The following is an 18,122-nucleotide window of genomic DNA, read 5'->3' as shown; positions in this document are numbered from 1 at the left end:
TTTAAAGATTTATCTTTGATGTGTTAACTTGGAATCATATTTAAAGGTGGGGGGAAGAGGGTAGTTTTGGTGTTGCATGAATACATTTGCCATTGAGCTTAGCAAAAACTATTTTCAGTAAAGTGAAATTGGGTGATCAGTACTGTAATTTATCTTGAATATTCTGGTGTCAATTTTGGGTGCTATGCTTGGACTAGGAGTAATGTAATAGTAGATTTCTTTGGTTGTCTTTGTTTTATTAGCAAATAACTTTCACGTAATGCAGTGTGCAGAGTTTTTCAATGCAAATTTGGAGTGCATGTGTTCTCTTCTTTCTGATTCTTCCTTCTAAAAGAAATTCTTAAATAAGTTCAGGAGGACTATCAGAAAATCATCTTGCCAGGCAATATATTTGTGGCTATTGAGTTGTCCCTTCAGTTCTTATACCTCTCTTAATTAGGTGAGTGTTTAATTGTTTTTTATTTCCCTTCTTTGAACCTTAGAAATATAATATAAAAAGGTCTGATTCACTGCAGAGTTAACTGGGTAAACATCACCAAGGTCTGAACATCTGGGTTATCCTAGTCTGCAAAGCCATACTTGAGTTAATGGATCCTTGTTGATACTGTGATTAAGTGTGTGTCTGTGGAGGGGGGTGCGCTAAGACTTCTGGGAGCATGTCTCATGCTTCTTACTGCTGCAGTAAGACGACCCACTAATTCTTTCTCAGTGAATTGTAGAAGATCTTGTCTATCCTTCTGGTCATATGGAGGGGGGAATTGTGGGAAGATATTGGGGGACTATCAGCAATCAAGTGATTTAGCCTGCATCTCACTGCAAAGGTGGTGGGTTACTAGGGTGACCAGACAGCAAATGTGAAAAATCAGGATGGGGGTAATAGGAGCCTATATTTAAAAAAAGACCCCAAAATCGGGACTGTCCCTATAAAATTGGGACATCTGGTCACCCTATGGGTTACCAGCTCATATGAAAGTGGCACCCAAGCTCTAGCCCATAGTCCTATGCAAGCTATGGGATTGAAAGGATCAGTAAACCTGGGTGAGAGGCTTTTGCGTGTGGGATTAGGGTAACTCCCAAGTAAGAGTCCAGAATAACTCTGCAATGAAGATATACCTAAGGAGAGAAGATGTAGACTATTCGATTCTTTTTGTAAGTATTATTAATTTGGTAGTACTACGCATATCTCTGGTACGGCAATTTAAATTTCCAAATTGGCTCTGTGTGAAGAGCTCCTCTTAATTTGACCCCAAATGTTAGGTTAGAGCACCTTCTCTGCTTCTCTCTTTTTGTGCCACTTACACTTGGACTTTGTTTATGTTAGGTGCTTTACAAACATAGATGAGGCATGGTCTCTGCCCTAATGGTTTTTCAGTCTAAGAACTTGTCTTTTAACTGCATCCCATATCTGCTAATGTTCTCAGTCTTATTTGCCTTTAGTCTCAAACAACTAGCCCTCATTCATGTCCCTGTCTTATACAAGCACTGTATCACTTATTCCAATGCACCAGAGTATAGACCCTTTTTGTCATCTGCATATAGATGCATAACAGGGAATACATAACCTGGAAAATTCCAGAATGGGTAGAGCTTGTCACTATATTACAGGATTTTAGAAAGATTTCCCTAAACTGTTTAACAGCCTCATTTCCAGGAAACATTTATTCCATTTCTGGGTTCTCTTTCATAGTATCCAAGAACTCCCCCCATGATCAACTTAGTTTTCTCAGTTCAAATGGTATTACCTACATGCTCTGGGTTTTCAAGCTTGAGTTAAATTGTCAGAATCCAAGGATTGACTTCAGTAGGGGCAGGATTTCACCTATAGTCTGTTCTCTTCTGCGAGTTCCCTAATTCTTGTTCCTAAACCTGTTAACTATCCCCATGTAGTAAAGCAGAGTGGCTTTCCTCCAGTACAGAGGGGGTTAACTCCCCCTGGTGGGAACAGCTAACCCGCCCCACCCCCCCTTGCAGGAAGTGCAGGGATGCAGGGCAGGGCAAGGCAGGAAGTATAAGAGCCGGGCCCTGAAGCTCAGTTGGGGCTGGACCAGGGAAGGAGGCAGATGTCCCTCCCAGAGAGCCGAGCCCTTGCCTGCTCCTGAAAATGGCAGCGGGGAGAAAAGGCAAACCACTGTCCCCAGGGCCCTTTTACCTGGGCCTTCGCCCGCGGCGCGGCGGAGCCGCGCGAGCGCGAGTAGCAGACCGGCATGACTGCAGAGGGGAGGGAGGCTCGCTGGCGCGCGCGGCTGCCGGCTCCGGCGGCGGCGCGGCGGGTTCGGCCGGGCGCGCGGGCCGCTGAGCTGAGCTGCGCATGCATGCCTGGGGTCCAGCCAGCCGAGAGCGCGGCGCGCGCCCCCTCGCGGTGTGCCTGTCGCAGGTCCAGTCGCGTCCCGGACTCCGTGGACCTCCCGACGCGCAGGTCCGGCGCCCAGCCTGCCGCCCCCCGGCAGCAGGGGACGGGGGGGCGGGCCCAGCCCAGCCAGCCCCTAGATTTTATTTTTGCCGCCTAGGGCACCAGCTTGTTTTGCTGGTGCCTAGAGCCGCCCCTGACTGTCCCAGGAGATGGAAGACCCCAGGGAGAGACTGGAGGAAGGGTCACATGACTGTGAGACTGCGAACCAGGTCCCAGCAGCGACACAGCAGTGCCAGTAGTAGCTGTTAGGAAGTAGCCCAGGGAAGCAAGACTTTGGTCCAGTTCTGCTGCTGGGACATGAAGCAGCGACTGCATGTTTCCTTAGTGACCCTGTGGCAGGATTGCCAGTCACTTCTAGGGACCTGGGTCTCCCTATCTCTGGCCCCATATGCAGGGCTGGTTACCTGCTAAACTTTAGGCCAGAAATGTTGGCTGTTTGCTCAGCCCTTACTTTAGGAGGCCTGGACAATAGACTCTTGTTGGTTGCTCCAGCCAGGAGGCCAGAACCCAAAACTGCTTAAGTTCTCAGCCCCACCCTAGGAGCCCCGAGATATTAGACTACCTCTTAATGTTCTGAACCCGCACCCAGCAGGTTGAACTGGGAATTGCACAGTTGTGCAACCTCAAGCCAGGCCGGCGACTGCTTCACCTGGCAGGCATACCAATCCCCCACTGCTGCTGCTACAGAGGGTGCCCTAACCCAGAGGTCCAGAAAGCTTACACCCTGATTTCAAAGGACATCATTTATTTTAGTCCCAGAATTAACTGTGGCACACAAGTGAGTTACCTCATTTTTATTATTTGAAAATTATTTGCATCAGAAATAAAGAATCATAAAATGGAAGTTATAAGGTTATTTATACTAAAAATAATCCACAGCATTTAAAGGCCCTTTTTGTATTAATAGCGTTTTGTGTTTGTTATGTTTTGTGTCCATTATTTGGGCCTTGGCAGCTTGAGAAGCCAGCTTGTTCTCACCTTTTAAGAATTTAGTCTGTGTGGTTGCACCAATATTCATCACAGAATACCTGAAACTGAATCTAGTGATGCTGTCATACCTTCCTGTCTGGGATCTACCACATCTGTTTTTTTTTGTTAGCAATTCCCTCCAGGAAGTATCTGAGTCTCAGCTTCTGACAGGCAAATATTGCCTCCTATAATTGGAACTTGTGGGTAGTGCAAGGCAGAAGGAAAGCTCTGGGGATGTGCCAGAGGCCAGGGCCTTTGTATGGACATCATATGTTCACTTGGATGTATAGGGTGAGGACCTTTGTGGGTCTGTAATCATTCCTTGTCAGAGAGAATGCCTAACTTCACATTACCCTGCTCTTGGCAGGGGTGTCTGATCTCCCATTTCTTTATGGAAAGCAACGTTATGAGGAATGCGGGGGAAGCTGCATGGTGCGGCAAGGTGAGATGATGCAGCCAAGGTTATTGAATTTCAAACACTCTTGCGTGGTATCTGTACCAATACGTTAAGATTTCATAATGAGAGAGTTCAAGCTACTTGCTATTTTGTTTCTATCACCATTTCTTTGTTTTCATTCACTCTTACACTGCTGCTATCTAACCTTTTTGTAGCTGTTCGCTGAATTTGTCAAGCTGGGTTTATAGTAGCTAACTAAAAAGTGTTGCCAATATATTACAAAAATATTTCAAGCTATACATAAGAATAGATTGTCTTCTGTAGACTCTTAATTGCTTTGTTATGGTGGCTCTTTAATCACGTTGCTATCAGATACAATTGCATGTAGATTCACTGTCAGTCAAAAAAAATTTATGTGGTATAATAAAGCAAGAAGTTATATGAAGGAATGTGGGTATAAGGAGATAAAGTAACATTTTATTTAATGAGGTAGCATACGTTAAAGTAAACCTTTCTATGGATATTCCACTATCTTGTTGACGGCTCATTAAGGGTGAAAATTATTTCTTGTCACACATTGTTCTGTTACAGCTATTGAGAAATGCATTGAAAGTTTGGTCAGAAAGCAGCCTGATTATTATACTAAATGATATTTTTAGAATGAAGATGAAATGCACATATATTATCTTTCCAAAAGATTAGACTTTCTAATTTTGGTTTTTAGAACTCTATAACTGTCTTTGAACAGGCTAGATGTCATAACCCTAGGTTTCCTCCAAGTGAGTCTCGGATACCTGCTGCCACCAGCCTTTCACTGGGAAATTTTACCTCAGGGTACCTCTCCCTCTGCTTGCTTGTAACAAGGACCATGTCCTCAGGAGTGGTGGCACCTCGATAGGTATAGTAGATGTTCTTCATAGCTGCTGCAGAAATCCCCATTCACCACAGCTCCACTCCAGACTGAATTAGCAAACTTGCAATTAAAACCTATGAATGAACTCTGGTACTGAACATCTCTCAGTGCCCAGTGTCCTTTTCAAGCCTTGGAAAATATTATTTCATACCCCAGTTCAGGCTTCCTTTTCGTAAGCAATAGAGTTTGACATTCTCCCAATCTGATCTCACCGCTATAGTCTCAGCAGTCCGACCCTCTATCATCGCTGATGAACCAGTCTCTGGAGTTTGAGGAGACTTTTATTGGCAACTTCAGCAAGCCTGCACCAAACCACCTCCAGCTGGCCACTCTCCACACTTCTGCCTCAGTGGTCCCCCTCTGATTGCTGACTTTCAAATAAGCATTCCAGGGTGGCTTCTAGCAATCCAATGGGCCCTCACAGAGTCCTGAGGTTTCAAATCACTAACTCACTTCCACCCACACATTTCACCTCCCACATAGCTCATACCTGACATAATATAAACACAACATGTAGCCTAATGTTCTCCATGCTAAGTGGCAGTTTATTCAACATATCTAAAATTGTTGACGTGAGTCAGAGCTGGTCTACTCTGGGAACTTACATGATCCTAGCTATGGATCTCAGGGATGTGAAAAATGCACACCCCAAGAGACATAGTTATGCTGACCTGACCCCCAGTGTAGGCAGCACTAGGTTGACAGAAGAAGTCTTCTGTTGACCTAGCTACTGCCTCATGGGAAGTGGATTATCAATTCCAATGGGAGAACCTCTCCTTTCTGCATAGGTAGTGGCTACACTGAAGCAGTGCAGCTGCAGCACTACAGCGGCATAACTGCAGCAGTTTATGTGTAGACATACCCTACGAATGGCTTTTCCCAAAATATTTCTTGCCAAGTTGTCTCAATAATGAATGTTTTATCCTTGCACTCCTTGTCTTTCAGGAGTTTTTTACTCTGGCTGGACTGACAAATCGGTTTGTCTATAGTTTTAGAGGGTATAATCCATGTTTCAGTGCTGACTCTTATAGCTGTTATCAGTTGATTTGGGCATGCTGTTTTGGTAAGGTTTTCCAGATATTGCTCCAATCTTCACTTTTTCATTTGATGGCTGCTGTTGTTAAATCGCAAACATGCCTGGGGCTGATGGCTATGAAGAGGCAAAGTATTAGATGTACTGTGACTGCTCCTTTCATAGACACAAATACCATGAAGTGACTTTTCCCCTCTCTCACATAACCAGGCTGTGATAATGTTTACATTTTTTCATTTTCAAATTTACTGGAAGGAAGTTACATAAATTCCTGAACTAATTCACAAGGGGGAAATATATAAGTTTAAATTGTATTATTGCCCAACTTTGTGATGGAATTCTGCTAGGGGGTCAGAGGAGTAGGTAGGAAAATTTGGAAAATAGGTTTTAGATGTGTGAAGATTTTTTGGGGAAAACTGTAACTAGGAAAGGTAATTAATTTTAAATCTCTCAATTGTACAGATGTGGTCTCCTCATCTCAAAAAAGATATACTGGCATTAGAAAAAAGTTCAGAAAAGGGCAACTAAAATGATTAGGGGTTTGGAATGGGTCCCATATGAGGAGAGATAAAGAGGCTAGAACTTTTCAGCTTGGAAAAGAGGAGACTAAGGGGGGATATGATAGAGGTATATAAAATCATGAGTGGTGTGGAGAAAGTGAATAAGGAAAAATTATTTACTTGTTCCCATAATATAAGAACTAGAGGCCACCAAATGAAATTAATGGGCAGCAGGTGTAAAACAAATAAAAGGAAGTTCTTCACACAGCACAGTGTCAACCTGTGGAACTCCCTGCCTGAGGAGGTTGTGAAGGCTAGGACTATAACAGGGTTTAAAAGAAAACTAGATACATTCATGGAGGTTAAGTCCATTAATGGCTATTAGCCAGGATGGGTAAGGAGTGGTGTCCCTAGCCTTTATCTGTCAGAGGGTGGAGATGGATGGCAGGAGAGAGATCACTTGATCGTTACCTGTTAGGTTAACTCCCTCTGGGGCACCTGGCATTGGCCACTGTGGGTAGACAGGATACTGGGCTGGATGGACCTTTGGTCTGACCCAATATGGCTATTCTTATGTAAATCTTGTTTAAACCAGGTCTGCTGCAGAAAAACAAAAAGGCCATTGAAGCACTTCGGGTTTCCTGTCTTCTGCTGCCTCCGGAAAATCGGAAAAAGCTGCAATTACTGATGAAGATGATGGCAAGGATTAGCCTCAACAAAGATCTACCACCTCTTTGTGACACAGCTGGGACCAGAACACTGGTATGCATATTTCTAATATGAAAAACTTAGCAAGGCTTATGAAACCTTGAAACAGCATAGATGAAAGATTCTTGTTAATACATACAAAATATAGTACATTTTGGAGATGATAGCAAACAAAGTTCAGTTGATTATTTCAACCGTGTAGATACTGATTGATGAGAGCACCATTTAGAAGTTGGAAGTTCTCCCTGTTTTCATAGAAATGGATAACAGTTGTGAGTTGTAGCCTAAATACTTGGTCTCCCACAGTATCAAATTTGTTTAAACTGAATAGGCTGCTGTACTTTGAGAACCTTTGGTGCCTTCAGGGTGAAATGTTGACAAACAATTTATTTGTAAAAGATTCTAGTGATATATAATTTTTGTATTCTAACAGTTGAGGAAAAACTCCATGGCTATGTTACTGCTGTTTGAAAGAACAATTAGGGGCCATTTAAAGATTATTATGGTTTTAATATAGAGTATCAGATACATAGAAGATGATAGTTTTGGCCATGAGGCTTTACTGCAGCAGAGTTCTTCAGGGAAGGGAAGGAATGGCTAGTTTCCCACTTCCCCAGATAGCAGGATTTTGGATGGGCTGCTCTAGAGGGAGGTAGTGTGTGTGGGAGGGATGGTGCCTCTAGTAATCTGCTTTCCTTCCTCTCCTTCACAGAAATTGCATCTGGGGGGGATGGTGTGTGATGGGAGATGCTTCAGACACTGCCTTTTTCAGACATAGATTAAAGGTTAAAGAGAGGTTGTTGTATATACTGAGCCCAGAATTTGATTTCCTTAGTACTCATCCATTGGAAAATGTCTGCCAGACTCTCAATATTTTTGTTCACCACTCTGCTATAAAAATGTTGGTTTTAGTGCCATTTTTATTAGATTTTGACAAAGCCATGGTTTATGCTCAGACCCTCTCTCCAACCTTGTTTCCCGTGTTTTGTTGCTGCTAATACCAATGACAGTAGAGGGCAAACAAGGAAGTACAGTAGGCAGTGCAAAGTCACGTTGCCATTTGTTCCATTAGATATAAATGGCAGATTCCATGTGACAGAGAACCAAGAGGATAGTGAAAATGTGGCTTTCTTGCCTTTAAGAGTATATTGCAAATAAAAGCACAAAAGAAAATTAATCAAGTCCCTTTCACTGTAAAATGAAACCAGAGTGCATGCACCTATTTGTTTTTTAGCCATTAAGAATTTAATTTAACTATACATGATAACTTGATTAAAACCTCCTAAGTGCCATTATTTTTAGCAGTGTAATCTATCCTATGTGTGTACTCTATACAGTGTTTTAATGTAGCAGACGACAAGTTAGTCTGTTGCATGTGGCAAAGAAGTAGAACTCCATTTGTCTGCTGTGCTAACAATGGCAAGTAATGACTGGAAAATAGACAAAAGATTATTGCAATTAATTACTACAATTATTACAACTAATGTAGCTTGCACCTGTGTCTAACCAGCTGTGGTAGTTTGGGTCCAGAGCTGCATGAAAATGAGCTGGACAGCTTTCTGAAATCTAGTTAGAATTACAGAAACATTTTCTTTATTTAATAATAAGAAAATCCAGATAACCTTGTGACTTTGCACTACATAATAATCCATGATTTATTATAATGAAGTACTACTTTTATTTTCTATTTGGTTTGATATCCCACGTGCAATGGCTATCTTTTCAAGTCTTAAGAATAACAGAATTTATTTCCAATAGTTTAGGTCTGAACTAAAGGCTAGACTATGTAACTGCACCACTGGAATCTAACATAGTGCAAACAATACAGTCGTCAGTCTGGTTTAACAGTTTCACTTACACCACTATTTAAAGAAGTATTGTGTATTGGAAACATGTTGCTGCTGTTGAAGTCTGCACTTCAACACTATTTACAATTTTTCCTGCAAACAGGGAAAAATGTATACAATGTTGTTTCCTGATTTTTATTCCAGATGGTTCAAGCGTTTTCTCATTGCATCCTCTGCTCTAGAGATGAAGTGGATTTGGATGAACTGCTTGCTGCTAAACTAGTAACATTCCTGATGGACAATTGTCAAGAGATCTTGAATGTTCCTTCCTCCTTACAGACTGTCATAGAGGAGCATGTAGTACATCTCCGAAGAGTCCAGGTGGGGCTAATAGAAGTGTTTCTTCTGTCATCACATGAAATTTCTCCCTTCTGTTCCTAAAAATAAGACAAGTCTTATAGCTTTTGCTGTGTGTCTGATATCTTAGGCGTTGCATATAGCATGAATGAATTGCTGCTGTCAGCAACACGTTATAGACATTGAATATTTATACAAACACTAAGTAGATATCGGGTAGTTAAGGCAAAGTAATAGTGCAGGGGGAGACTATATACCCACTGCATGTCATGAAGCATTGCTTTTTTGTGGCTGACTAATGAAACATGGTCGGGGTGGGGATTTGCGACCTGACTTAAGGTAAAATTTTCAAAAGCTCCTAACTTACTTGAATTCCTAAATCCCAGTTGCATTAAAGAAAGTTTTTCAGTGACAAAACACCAACCTGCACATGGGGAAGGCTGGGGGTTGTAGCAGTGGCTGAGCTAGTGATTCATGACTTCAAGAAGAATAAAATGTTCTCCCTCATCTCCATGGAGATCCCAATTCTAAAAGGATGAAGAGGAAAACATATAGAAAAAAATCAGAGAAATATGAACCATAGTTATAGATAGCATGTAAGCTATTTTCAGTTGTACTAAGATGAACCTTCTCGAGAAGGCACTCAGTCAATTAAATGAATCCTTAACTGCTTCTTCTGTCAGGGATTAAAATCCCTACCCACTTACTGCAAGTGAACTCTCAGAATGTATTCAGTCATACCTAACCTACAATACTAATTGCTATCTTGTTCACCTAGAGCCAGGAAGTATTTTTTCCAGTTTGGCAGGACAGAGGTCAACACAGATCCTCATTCAGCAACTCTAGCAGATGATCTTAATTTGCTGGCTCACAAATTTTGAAGTTTAAAGAGGAAACAATTATTTCCTTTTTCGCCTCCTGGGCTGGTTCTGCTTCAGAATTATGGGCTAAAAATATCATATAAAAGGAAAGCCTTGTGGAATTTCAAGGGATGTCTTCTCTTCTAACATGTCTGCCAGGATATTTATATTTAAAATATCTGGATATTAGATGCCATAATCACAGTGTCACCCTTGTAATCTTGTGCAGGAAATTATTTTTAATTCTTTTTTTTAGTCCCTCCCAGAGAGAAGGTGTTTGACTCTTTGTTAAATCTGTTAAGGGAAGTCAAGCTTCACAGTGACTTAGCATCACTCAACCTTTTTACGTTCAATAGTTCTTCATAATCCTAACTTCACTTTCCCATCAGTCCTGGTTATTGGTGTTTCCTGCAATTCAGGAAAATTATTTTGCAATATAGAAAAATGAGATTCTTTGTCTCAAGACCTCCACCTTCCCTTAATAACCGTGCCCCTTGCACTAAAAGATTTGCATTACCCACTCTGCCATGTTCCCAACCTCACCCTTTACCCCAGCCCTCCCCAGGTATGGACGGTGGACAATATCCTCTTTGCCTTCTTCCAATTCTGCATGTATAGACATGAGTCTTAATGATCCTTCATTAGCCTTTGTGAGAGAGGATTTAGTTCCCCTGATAACTCCCAGTGCAGCTTCTGAGAATATCTGTAGGGGCATGTTCAGTTAGGCAAACCTTTGTGAGTCATTTGCCCCAAAACCATCAGGACAATTTATTCATACCGAAAGTACATAAAGGATCAGAAGGCTAGAACAATGGGGAGAAGCAAGGTCAACTCCTTCCTGGGGCTGTTTTATAAACCATTAGCTGACACTGTGTTGCTCTGACTTAGCAGAACCGCTCAACTGTTTGAGGTTTGTTTGTGTTTTACCCAAGTCATTCACGGATTATTTGAAGGTAGGATAGGAGGGAGTTTAATGTAGTCCACTCTCTGCTTTACTTATATTTTCTGACTGATTTTGTGACTAAATTTAAAATCATGACTTCAAAGTTCGAGTCCTTTTTGTGACTGATTTAGCCAGAGATAGAATTATCTTGTAAAATCTTCACAGTAACACACATGTGGAACTGCAGCCTTAAGTGTCATACTTTCTAATACTTTTCTGCTCTGCCTTTCAAAGCTTTGGTGTCCCTGTTGAGCTGTGAAGTTTGCTATTTTATAACACTGTAACATGCCGGCTGCTGTTAGATTAGTTTGGATTATGGTTTTGTTTACTCTGTTTCATAAATGAGTGGTTGAATGTTTTATTGTCAGTCATTTGGACTACATGCAAATCTTCCTCCCTCCCCCATACCAATACAGTTAGGTGTGTTTACTATGCCTATAGTGCCTTAGATTGTTTGAATAATCAATTACTATGTCGTCTTCTTTTTCTTTTGTATGGCTTGGGTAGGTAGCAACAACTACAAATTTAGATCTAAGTTTGATAGCCAGCACATTGCCACAGCAGTAAGCTGGTGAATGTCCTTCAGGCCCCTGGCAAAAGAATGAAGGAGACATTCATACGATGTGCCTGCTGACTGCAGTTGCATACAGGTGCTTGCCTCATTTTCCATTTAAAGAGGGTTTGTCCACATCTCCCATGAGATGTCCTGATGTGATTCAATCTGCACCAGTCTTTCCGACATAAATCAAAACCTGATGGTTCCTCAACAGAGCAATGACAAGCTATTTGTTTTGAGCTGTCAAAGTGCTCCATGTGACTCTCCATTGAGCCTCCGCATCAAAGTTGGGTGTAAGGATCTTAATACGGTTCCATAGAGGGTTGCGGAATTTTAATCTAGTCTTTGGTGGGTTCTGCAAGTCATGGTGCAGTGGGATCCTCATATTTGCATTGACATGATTAAGAAAGTGAGATGTCTGAGCAGCTCTTCTAATCTGTGGAGGCTGGATGTGCGATAGGATCAGGGGCCAGTCAACTGGAGTAGATTTGAGCATCCCCGACACTATGCGCATAGCATTATTGAGTTGATTGTCAAGGAGTTTAGTGTGAGTGCTATGAGACCACACTGGTGCACAATATTCAGCTGCAGAATATACCAAGGCAATTGTTGTGGTTCGTAAAGTCCCTGACTGGAGCCCCAGGATGTTCCGGCCAGTTTTCTGACAAGTGCAACACGGGACCTGACCTTATCTTGAGATGTTGTCAAAAGGTCAAACTCTGGTCCAGTGTAACGCCAAGATACTTTGGATTAGCTTCGTGGCTGATGCTCTCACCGCAGAACTGTACATCAAGTTTGGTATTAGCTATTTTATTGTTCAGATGAAAAGCAGTTACCATGGGTTTTTTTGCATTAGGCCTAAGTTTCCAGCATTGGAAATAATCAACCATTGTGCTACGATCTCGGGTTAGGGTGCAGCTGAACAGCTTGTATGCTGAACAGCTAGGTCACAAAACACAGGTCAGGGTGTGATCCGATGTCCACCTCGCAGACCAAAAAGATCCAGGTTGCTTCGGATCATGGTCAATAAATCTTCCAAACTTCCACATCCTCTAATCCGTTTCACATATACACTGCTAGTCCATGTTTTGGATGGTTGATGGCAGCGATTTTGGTGTAGCCATAGATTTTATGTCTGGCAGCTTTATCTTCTTCTTTCACGTGTGTTTCTTGGAGGGCCACAGTATCAATGTGATGGTCTTTTGATGGTCCTTGAGAGGTAATCCACTTTCCCCTGGACATCCCGTCTACATTAAATTGGTATATTCGGAGGACTGGCCCAACTGTTCTTTATTGGTCCTGAAAAGGGTGATTTGGGCAAGTATAATCATTGCTATGTTCACTGGGAGATCGGTAAAACAACGTCCAGTGGCCAATTGATGACATTGGTGTGCTGGTGGATTTGCACAAAACGCAGAGCACAAAAAACACCAGCACTTAACAGAAGCATCACGTGAAGGTTATCATCTTGCTCCCAATTATTCTGTAATAATGTAGAACTGAGTAACAAGGAAAAAGTGTAAGATTAAATTCATTAATTTGGAGTAAATGCTTGTTTATCTAAATCAGCACAGCAAATTCTATTGTGGTGTTCTGCAACTGAGTTAAGATTGCAGGGTGTCCTATCTATGAAACTGTCCATGTTAAGATTCTGGGACATGTTTTGCATGGTTTCAAGGGTTTTTTTTTTTTAGTGGTCATAATAGTACTCTGCCCCTCTCTGACATCTTTCAACCAAGGATCTCAGTCAACTTTCTAATCTTTGCTTTACAGGGATTTTGGGAAATATAATCCACCCCTCCCCACCAATAAAGTGGTGTTGGAAACAGTAGAGGACCAATCAAAGGGTTGTGGATTTCTGTGTGCACGCGCACACTCTCTCTCTCTCCCCCCTTTTGGCAGACTTTGCAATTTCCCCATGGAGGGTGGTCTTGTATCCCTGGGGCAGTATGGAGGGGAGAGGGAGAAGCCAAATAATAGCTGGTCATTCTCCTTCTGCCAGCTAGCTGCTTCTTGGTGCCATCCTCACTTACCCAGATCCTATCACTGCACTCTCCCAGCCTCTCCTCCACACTGTCTGTCTGTTTCCTAACACCTCTGTTTATTTACCTTCTTTCCACAGGTGCCAGGGTTCTCTCTCCTCCTCCTCCTCCTGTCCTTAACTTATGATGAAGTGCTTTAGTGATTCTGTATTTCTACAAGAAATGGCCTGGGTGAACTGAAGCATCAACATGTTTCTTGATTTGATCAAGGTCACACAGTGGTCAGTGAATCACACAGGCCCTCTCTTTAATCAAGCCAATTTTTCCAAATTTATTCTTGAAATTAGTCCTTTCTTTCACCCTCTTTCTCCTTCAGATAAAATATGCAGACACTGATACTGATACAACTCTTCCTGCTCCATCATTTTGTCGCCAAATCAGTACAGATGAATTTGAATACCAAAGAGTAAATGGCTCTCAAGAACCACTGGCAGCTCTGTTGGAAGAAATTACAATGAATAAAGAAATATCTGTCAAAGACAAGAAGAAGAAGCTGAAGCAGGTAAAGAAAATTCTCAAAAATCATTGCTCGTGGTTTCTTTTCAACCTTGCGTATGTGAAGGATTTGATATATTTGCTTCTCATCTTTTACATCTGTATAAAGATCAGTTTCATAGTTGTTTAATCCTTGAGGATTAAGTCACAGTGAACTAAAGACACATTAAATCCTGACTGAGAACATCCTTATGGCGGGGAGGGAGAGGAGGAAAGGGCGTCAACATACTTTTATGTATGCAAATTGACTTTGCACTTTCGGTTGATTTCCTTTTACTTTTCTGAGTGTCCCTGGGTAGACATGGCTTTAGATTAATGAAGTTAAAAGATGGAAATGTTTTTCTGTGTAGTTTGAGATTTTGAGGCGTTTTCATAAAAAAAAGTATCGAATTTTAAGCTTCCGGTTCTCAAAAGGAAAAGGAGGCTGGCATTAAGACTTAAACTGTAGACACTCTCTTGTAGATGGAATAATTGTAGTTTATTTTTACTTTAATTTCTCACAGTAGGGGCTTTACAGTAAAACACATCCTATTGGAAAAGACTACCAAGTTTTAAATGCATAGTTCTAGACTGCGTGACACAGGAAAGCATATTTTTACTGACTTGTATAGCTGAGATTTGCTTTGTTTGTTTTGTAAGTAGTTGAATTAGTAATGTCAAGCTTTTGCTGTGAAGTTTTGTTTAAACTGTATTTCTTTTTTTAGTTTCAGAAATCCTACCCTGAAGTGTATAAAGAACGATTTCCTACTCCTGAAAGCGAGGCAGTGCTGTTTCCGGAAAAAAATAAACAGAAACCACAACTGCTGATGTGGGCATTGAAAAAGCCTTTTCAACCATTTCAAAGAACCAGAAGTTTTCGAATGTAACATTTCCAGAGTCATTAGTGAACTGTATCTCAGTATATTAGTGATAGGATAGATCTTGTGCAAATGGAACCTAAACAGCATTTAACTACTGGAAAAACTTTAACTACTGAAACAGCGGGAAAAGGTTGTAATGGCAAAACATTTTGGAGGGGATGTTATATTGAACCATTATCAGTATTTTTGTCATTGGCTATTTTTAATGATTTTGTTATTTTTAAGTACAAGATGGGTAATCATTCATAATGATTGATACGGAAAAAATTCTTTGCTTTCATACTTCTAGTTGTCATTTCAAGTCTTAGATGTATTTTTATGTGTATATTTCACTGTCTTGTTTGTCACTGGTCAACAGCATTTTTTCTGAAAAGGAGTATTATATTTGTTTATAGCTGGCATGCCGGAGGGATTAAAACATTGTACATACTTGAATGAACTTGAAACACTGGATCTTGTACTGAATTGCTGACTCTGTCTCAGGTAGTTGCCTTGATATATTTTATAATGCTGATTTCAACAGTTCCCTTTGTTTCCTCATTCACATGCTGCACTGGGGCCTGATCCAGCTCCTATTGAAGTTCCATTGACTTCATTGATGCGTGGCCAGACCTTTGAAAACTCGCATGATCTTGCTAAATATAGCTGTACAAAATTAGTTACTAACAGGATGGAAGTTACACATTTTTATATGAAAATCAAATGCCTTATATTTTCTGTGAAAAGGGAGGTATTTATGGCAAGGTCAAAAATTAAATAAGTATAGATTTTATTTTTAATGAGGATGCATTTGTTCTCAGTAATGAATTCTACTGTTCTACTGTATACATTTTGGTTGTACTTGAACTGCAGCACTTCTAATGTTTTCAGTTATTAAAACAAAACTTTTTAAGGTAATTCTCTGGAGGCAGTGGGTTTCATCATAGCCTTCATATCTGTAATGAGCCACAGTTCTGAAACATTTCAAAGTGAAAGAGTTGAGTCTGAATCTCCACAGTGGACTCTATTGCAGGTTTGAGGGTGGTTTAAAAACCTTGATCAATTTCCCACTTTGAAGTTACAAGGAATATAAAATGGTTGGCTGTAATCTAGCCTTCACAACACTCTCTTGCTTTGCAAATGTGCTAATTAATCAAATTCATACCAGGATGTGCATTAAAAGGTTATTGGTTTAACAGAGTCAAAAACATTTTTTTTTCTGGCTTTGTGTTTTTGCTTCAACACTATGTGATCCCACAAGCTCTCTTTCCTTTCTCCTTTGTCTCATGCATTAATCATTCTTGGACAGGAACTGAAACAACCACTCAGCTGACTTCCAAAGAGATAGGAAGATTTTTATCATGAAAAGGCATGGTCACACATGGAGGAGAAAGGCCAGGATAAGAGAAGAATGGAAGACATGTTATGATTGGCACAATCTATATGAGGGCTGAAGGCCCGATCAATCAAGGTTATTTAGAGAGTGGACTTTCCCTGTCTGAAACAAAAATGTATCAATTTTAGCTGTAGTTAATCTCGTTTTACTATTCAAGCATCTTGGAGTAATTTCTTCTCCTTCCCCATAAACTTGGACAGATTAACATGTAACGTTTTTAATTTGCCATATTCTCTAAAGCTTACATGCAAATGATGAACTTGGAAGATACAACTATAGTCTTCTATAAAATTTCCATTGGTCTGTTCTTCCCTCTTCAAATACTGAGTAATCCACTAAGTATAAGGCCCAAGCCCAGGTGATTATTCCACTTATCCAGTTGGACAGAATACTTTTCAGGGATAGTAGAAACACATTATAAGGGTTTGTGGGTAACCTTGGCGGAGCAGAAATCATTCCATATGTAATGTAGATGCCTTATTCCCTTGGCAGCAGGGATAGCTCTGTGCCATTGTCCTATGGGTTTTCTTATAGAGCTGTGTATTGCCCTGATTTTCCCCTTGGCATGAGCAGTCAGCCAATATTGAGGGCCTGTCAGGTTGTTTCCATTAGAAAAAGAAAATGAGGTTAAACTTTATATAGCTTAAACTTCAGCTCATGCTTTGCTATGGTGGCCAGTACCGTGGCACGGTGGTTTCTGTTTCATTTATCCCTGTACAAAGGAACATGTACTAGTTCTTTCATTTATCCTGAATGCAGAGTGCTATTATTTGAGAGGTATGATGGACACAAAGAATATTCAAAGACAATTTCATCTACTTGGTAAATGTTATATGCCTCTTTATGGGCTAAGGGATTGTGTTATGGTTCCACAGGAAAGTTTTATGGGTTTCCTGCAGGAACTAAAATCACTGGAGGCAATTAATGCAAATCTGTAGACTGGTAGCAAGCCTGGAGAAGCCTCTCACCTTAGGGAAAATTGCACAGAGAGGTATGATGTGGTTTAAAAAAGCATAGCAAACAAAGAACTAAGAATCGTATGATGTGACCAGCCTGCCAGAGGAAGGGAGGTTACTCTCACCTAATTCACAAACTGACATGAGACTGTGATCCAGAGGGACTTAGCCTGCAAGACAACCTGAAATACTTTTAAGCCTGCCTCTCTATCCATGAAAGATGATTGCCTGTTAAATAAGACCTGCATATAAGCTGGTTTCAAGAAATATTTTCTCTGTAATGCTTTTGTTCTGAATAAATAGTACTTTGCTTTATGAAGGCTGGCTGGTCATTCGCTAATCTTGTCATTGCTCCTGAGAGAGCAGAGCTGTAGCTGGTGAACTATAACCAGACCTGAGGGTGTTCCCTGTGAATTGTAGGAGTCTGCAGCATAAGGGCTTGGCTACACTTGCGAGTTACAGCGCATTAAAGCAGCCCTGGGCGCCCTAGCTCACTAGGGCGTCCGTCCACACTGGCAAGGCACATAGAGCACTCTGACTCCATGGCTAGAGCGCTCCTGGCACTCCACCTCGGTGAGAAGATTAACACTTGGTGCGCTTTGGATGAAACACCTAGGTGTCAGTGTGAACGAGGTGTTGCATTACTGCACTCTGATCAGCCTCTGGAAATGTCCCATAATGCCCTTAAGTCAAGTGGCCACTCCTGTCATTGTTTTGGAATCACTGCATGCCGATATATGCCCTTTGGAAGCTCTGTTTCTGACAGCCGGCATGCTTATCTGCTCTGAGACAAAGCAACCATTACTGTGGAATGCTGTGTGTAAGAGAGAGGTCTGTTGCTGTCGGAACTTACAAGACAGCATGCTGACATGCTCTCAGCTCCCCCAAAACCCACTTTCTCTCTCCCCCCACATACACACTCCACTCCACCCCCTCATTTGAAAAGCATGTTGCAGCCACT

General features: G+C 41.3%; 1 protein-coding gene across 4 annotated transcripts in view; it reads left to right on the top strand.

Moving 5' to 3' along the window:
• DEPDC1B (DEP domain containing 1B) overlaps positions 1-17,405 on the top strand; it is a 69,718-nt gene extending 52,313 nt beyond the window's left edge. For 3 of the 4 annotated variants that reach the window (XM_039544603.1, XM_039544602.1, XM_039544601.1), the window contains 4 exons: positions 6,818-6,984; positions 8,922-9,098; positions 13,792-13,977; positions 14,675-16,005. In XM_039544603.1, coding sequence (XP_039400537.1) covers positions 6,818-6,984; positions 8,922-9,098; positions 13,792-13,977; positions 14,675-14,836 — 692 coding nt within the window. In that variant the 3' untranslated portion in view covers positions 14,837-16,005. Of the gene's footprint in view, positions 1-6,817; positions 6,985-8,921; positions 9,099-13,791; positions 13,978-14,674; positions 16,006-16,118 lie in introns of those variants that run through there. The other variant, XR_005600409.1, reaches the window with a different exon arrangement.
• Positions 17,406-18,122: the final 717 nt, after the last annotated feature.

This window comes from Mauremys reevesii, linkage group 6, assembly GCF_016161935.1.
Source record: "Mauremys reevesii isolate NIE-2019 linkage group 6, ASM1616193v1, whole genome shotgun sequence".
Classification (NCBI taxonomy): Eukaryota; Metazoa; Chordata; order Testudines; family Geoemydidae; genus Mauremys; species Mauremys reevesii.
Note: the sequence above shows the minus strand (reverse complement) of the source record. Positions and strands in the feature narration are given on the sequence as shown.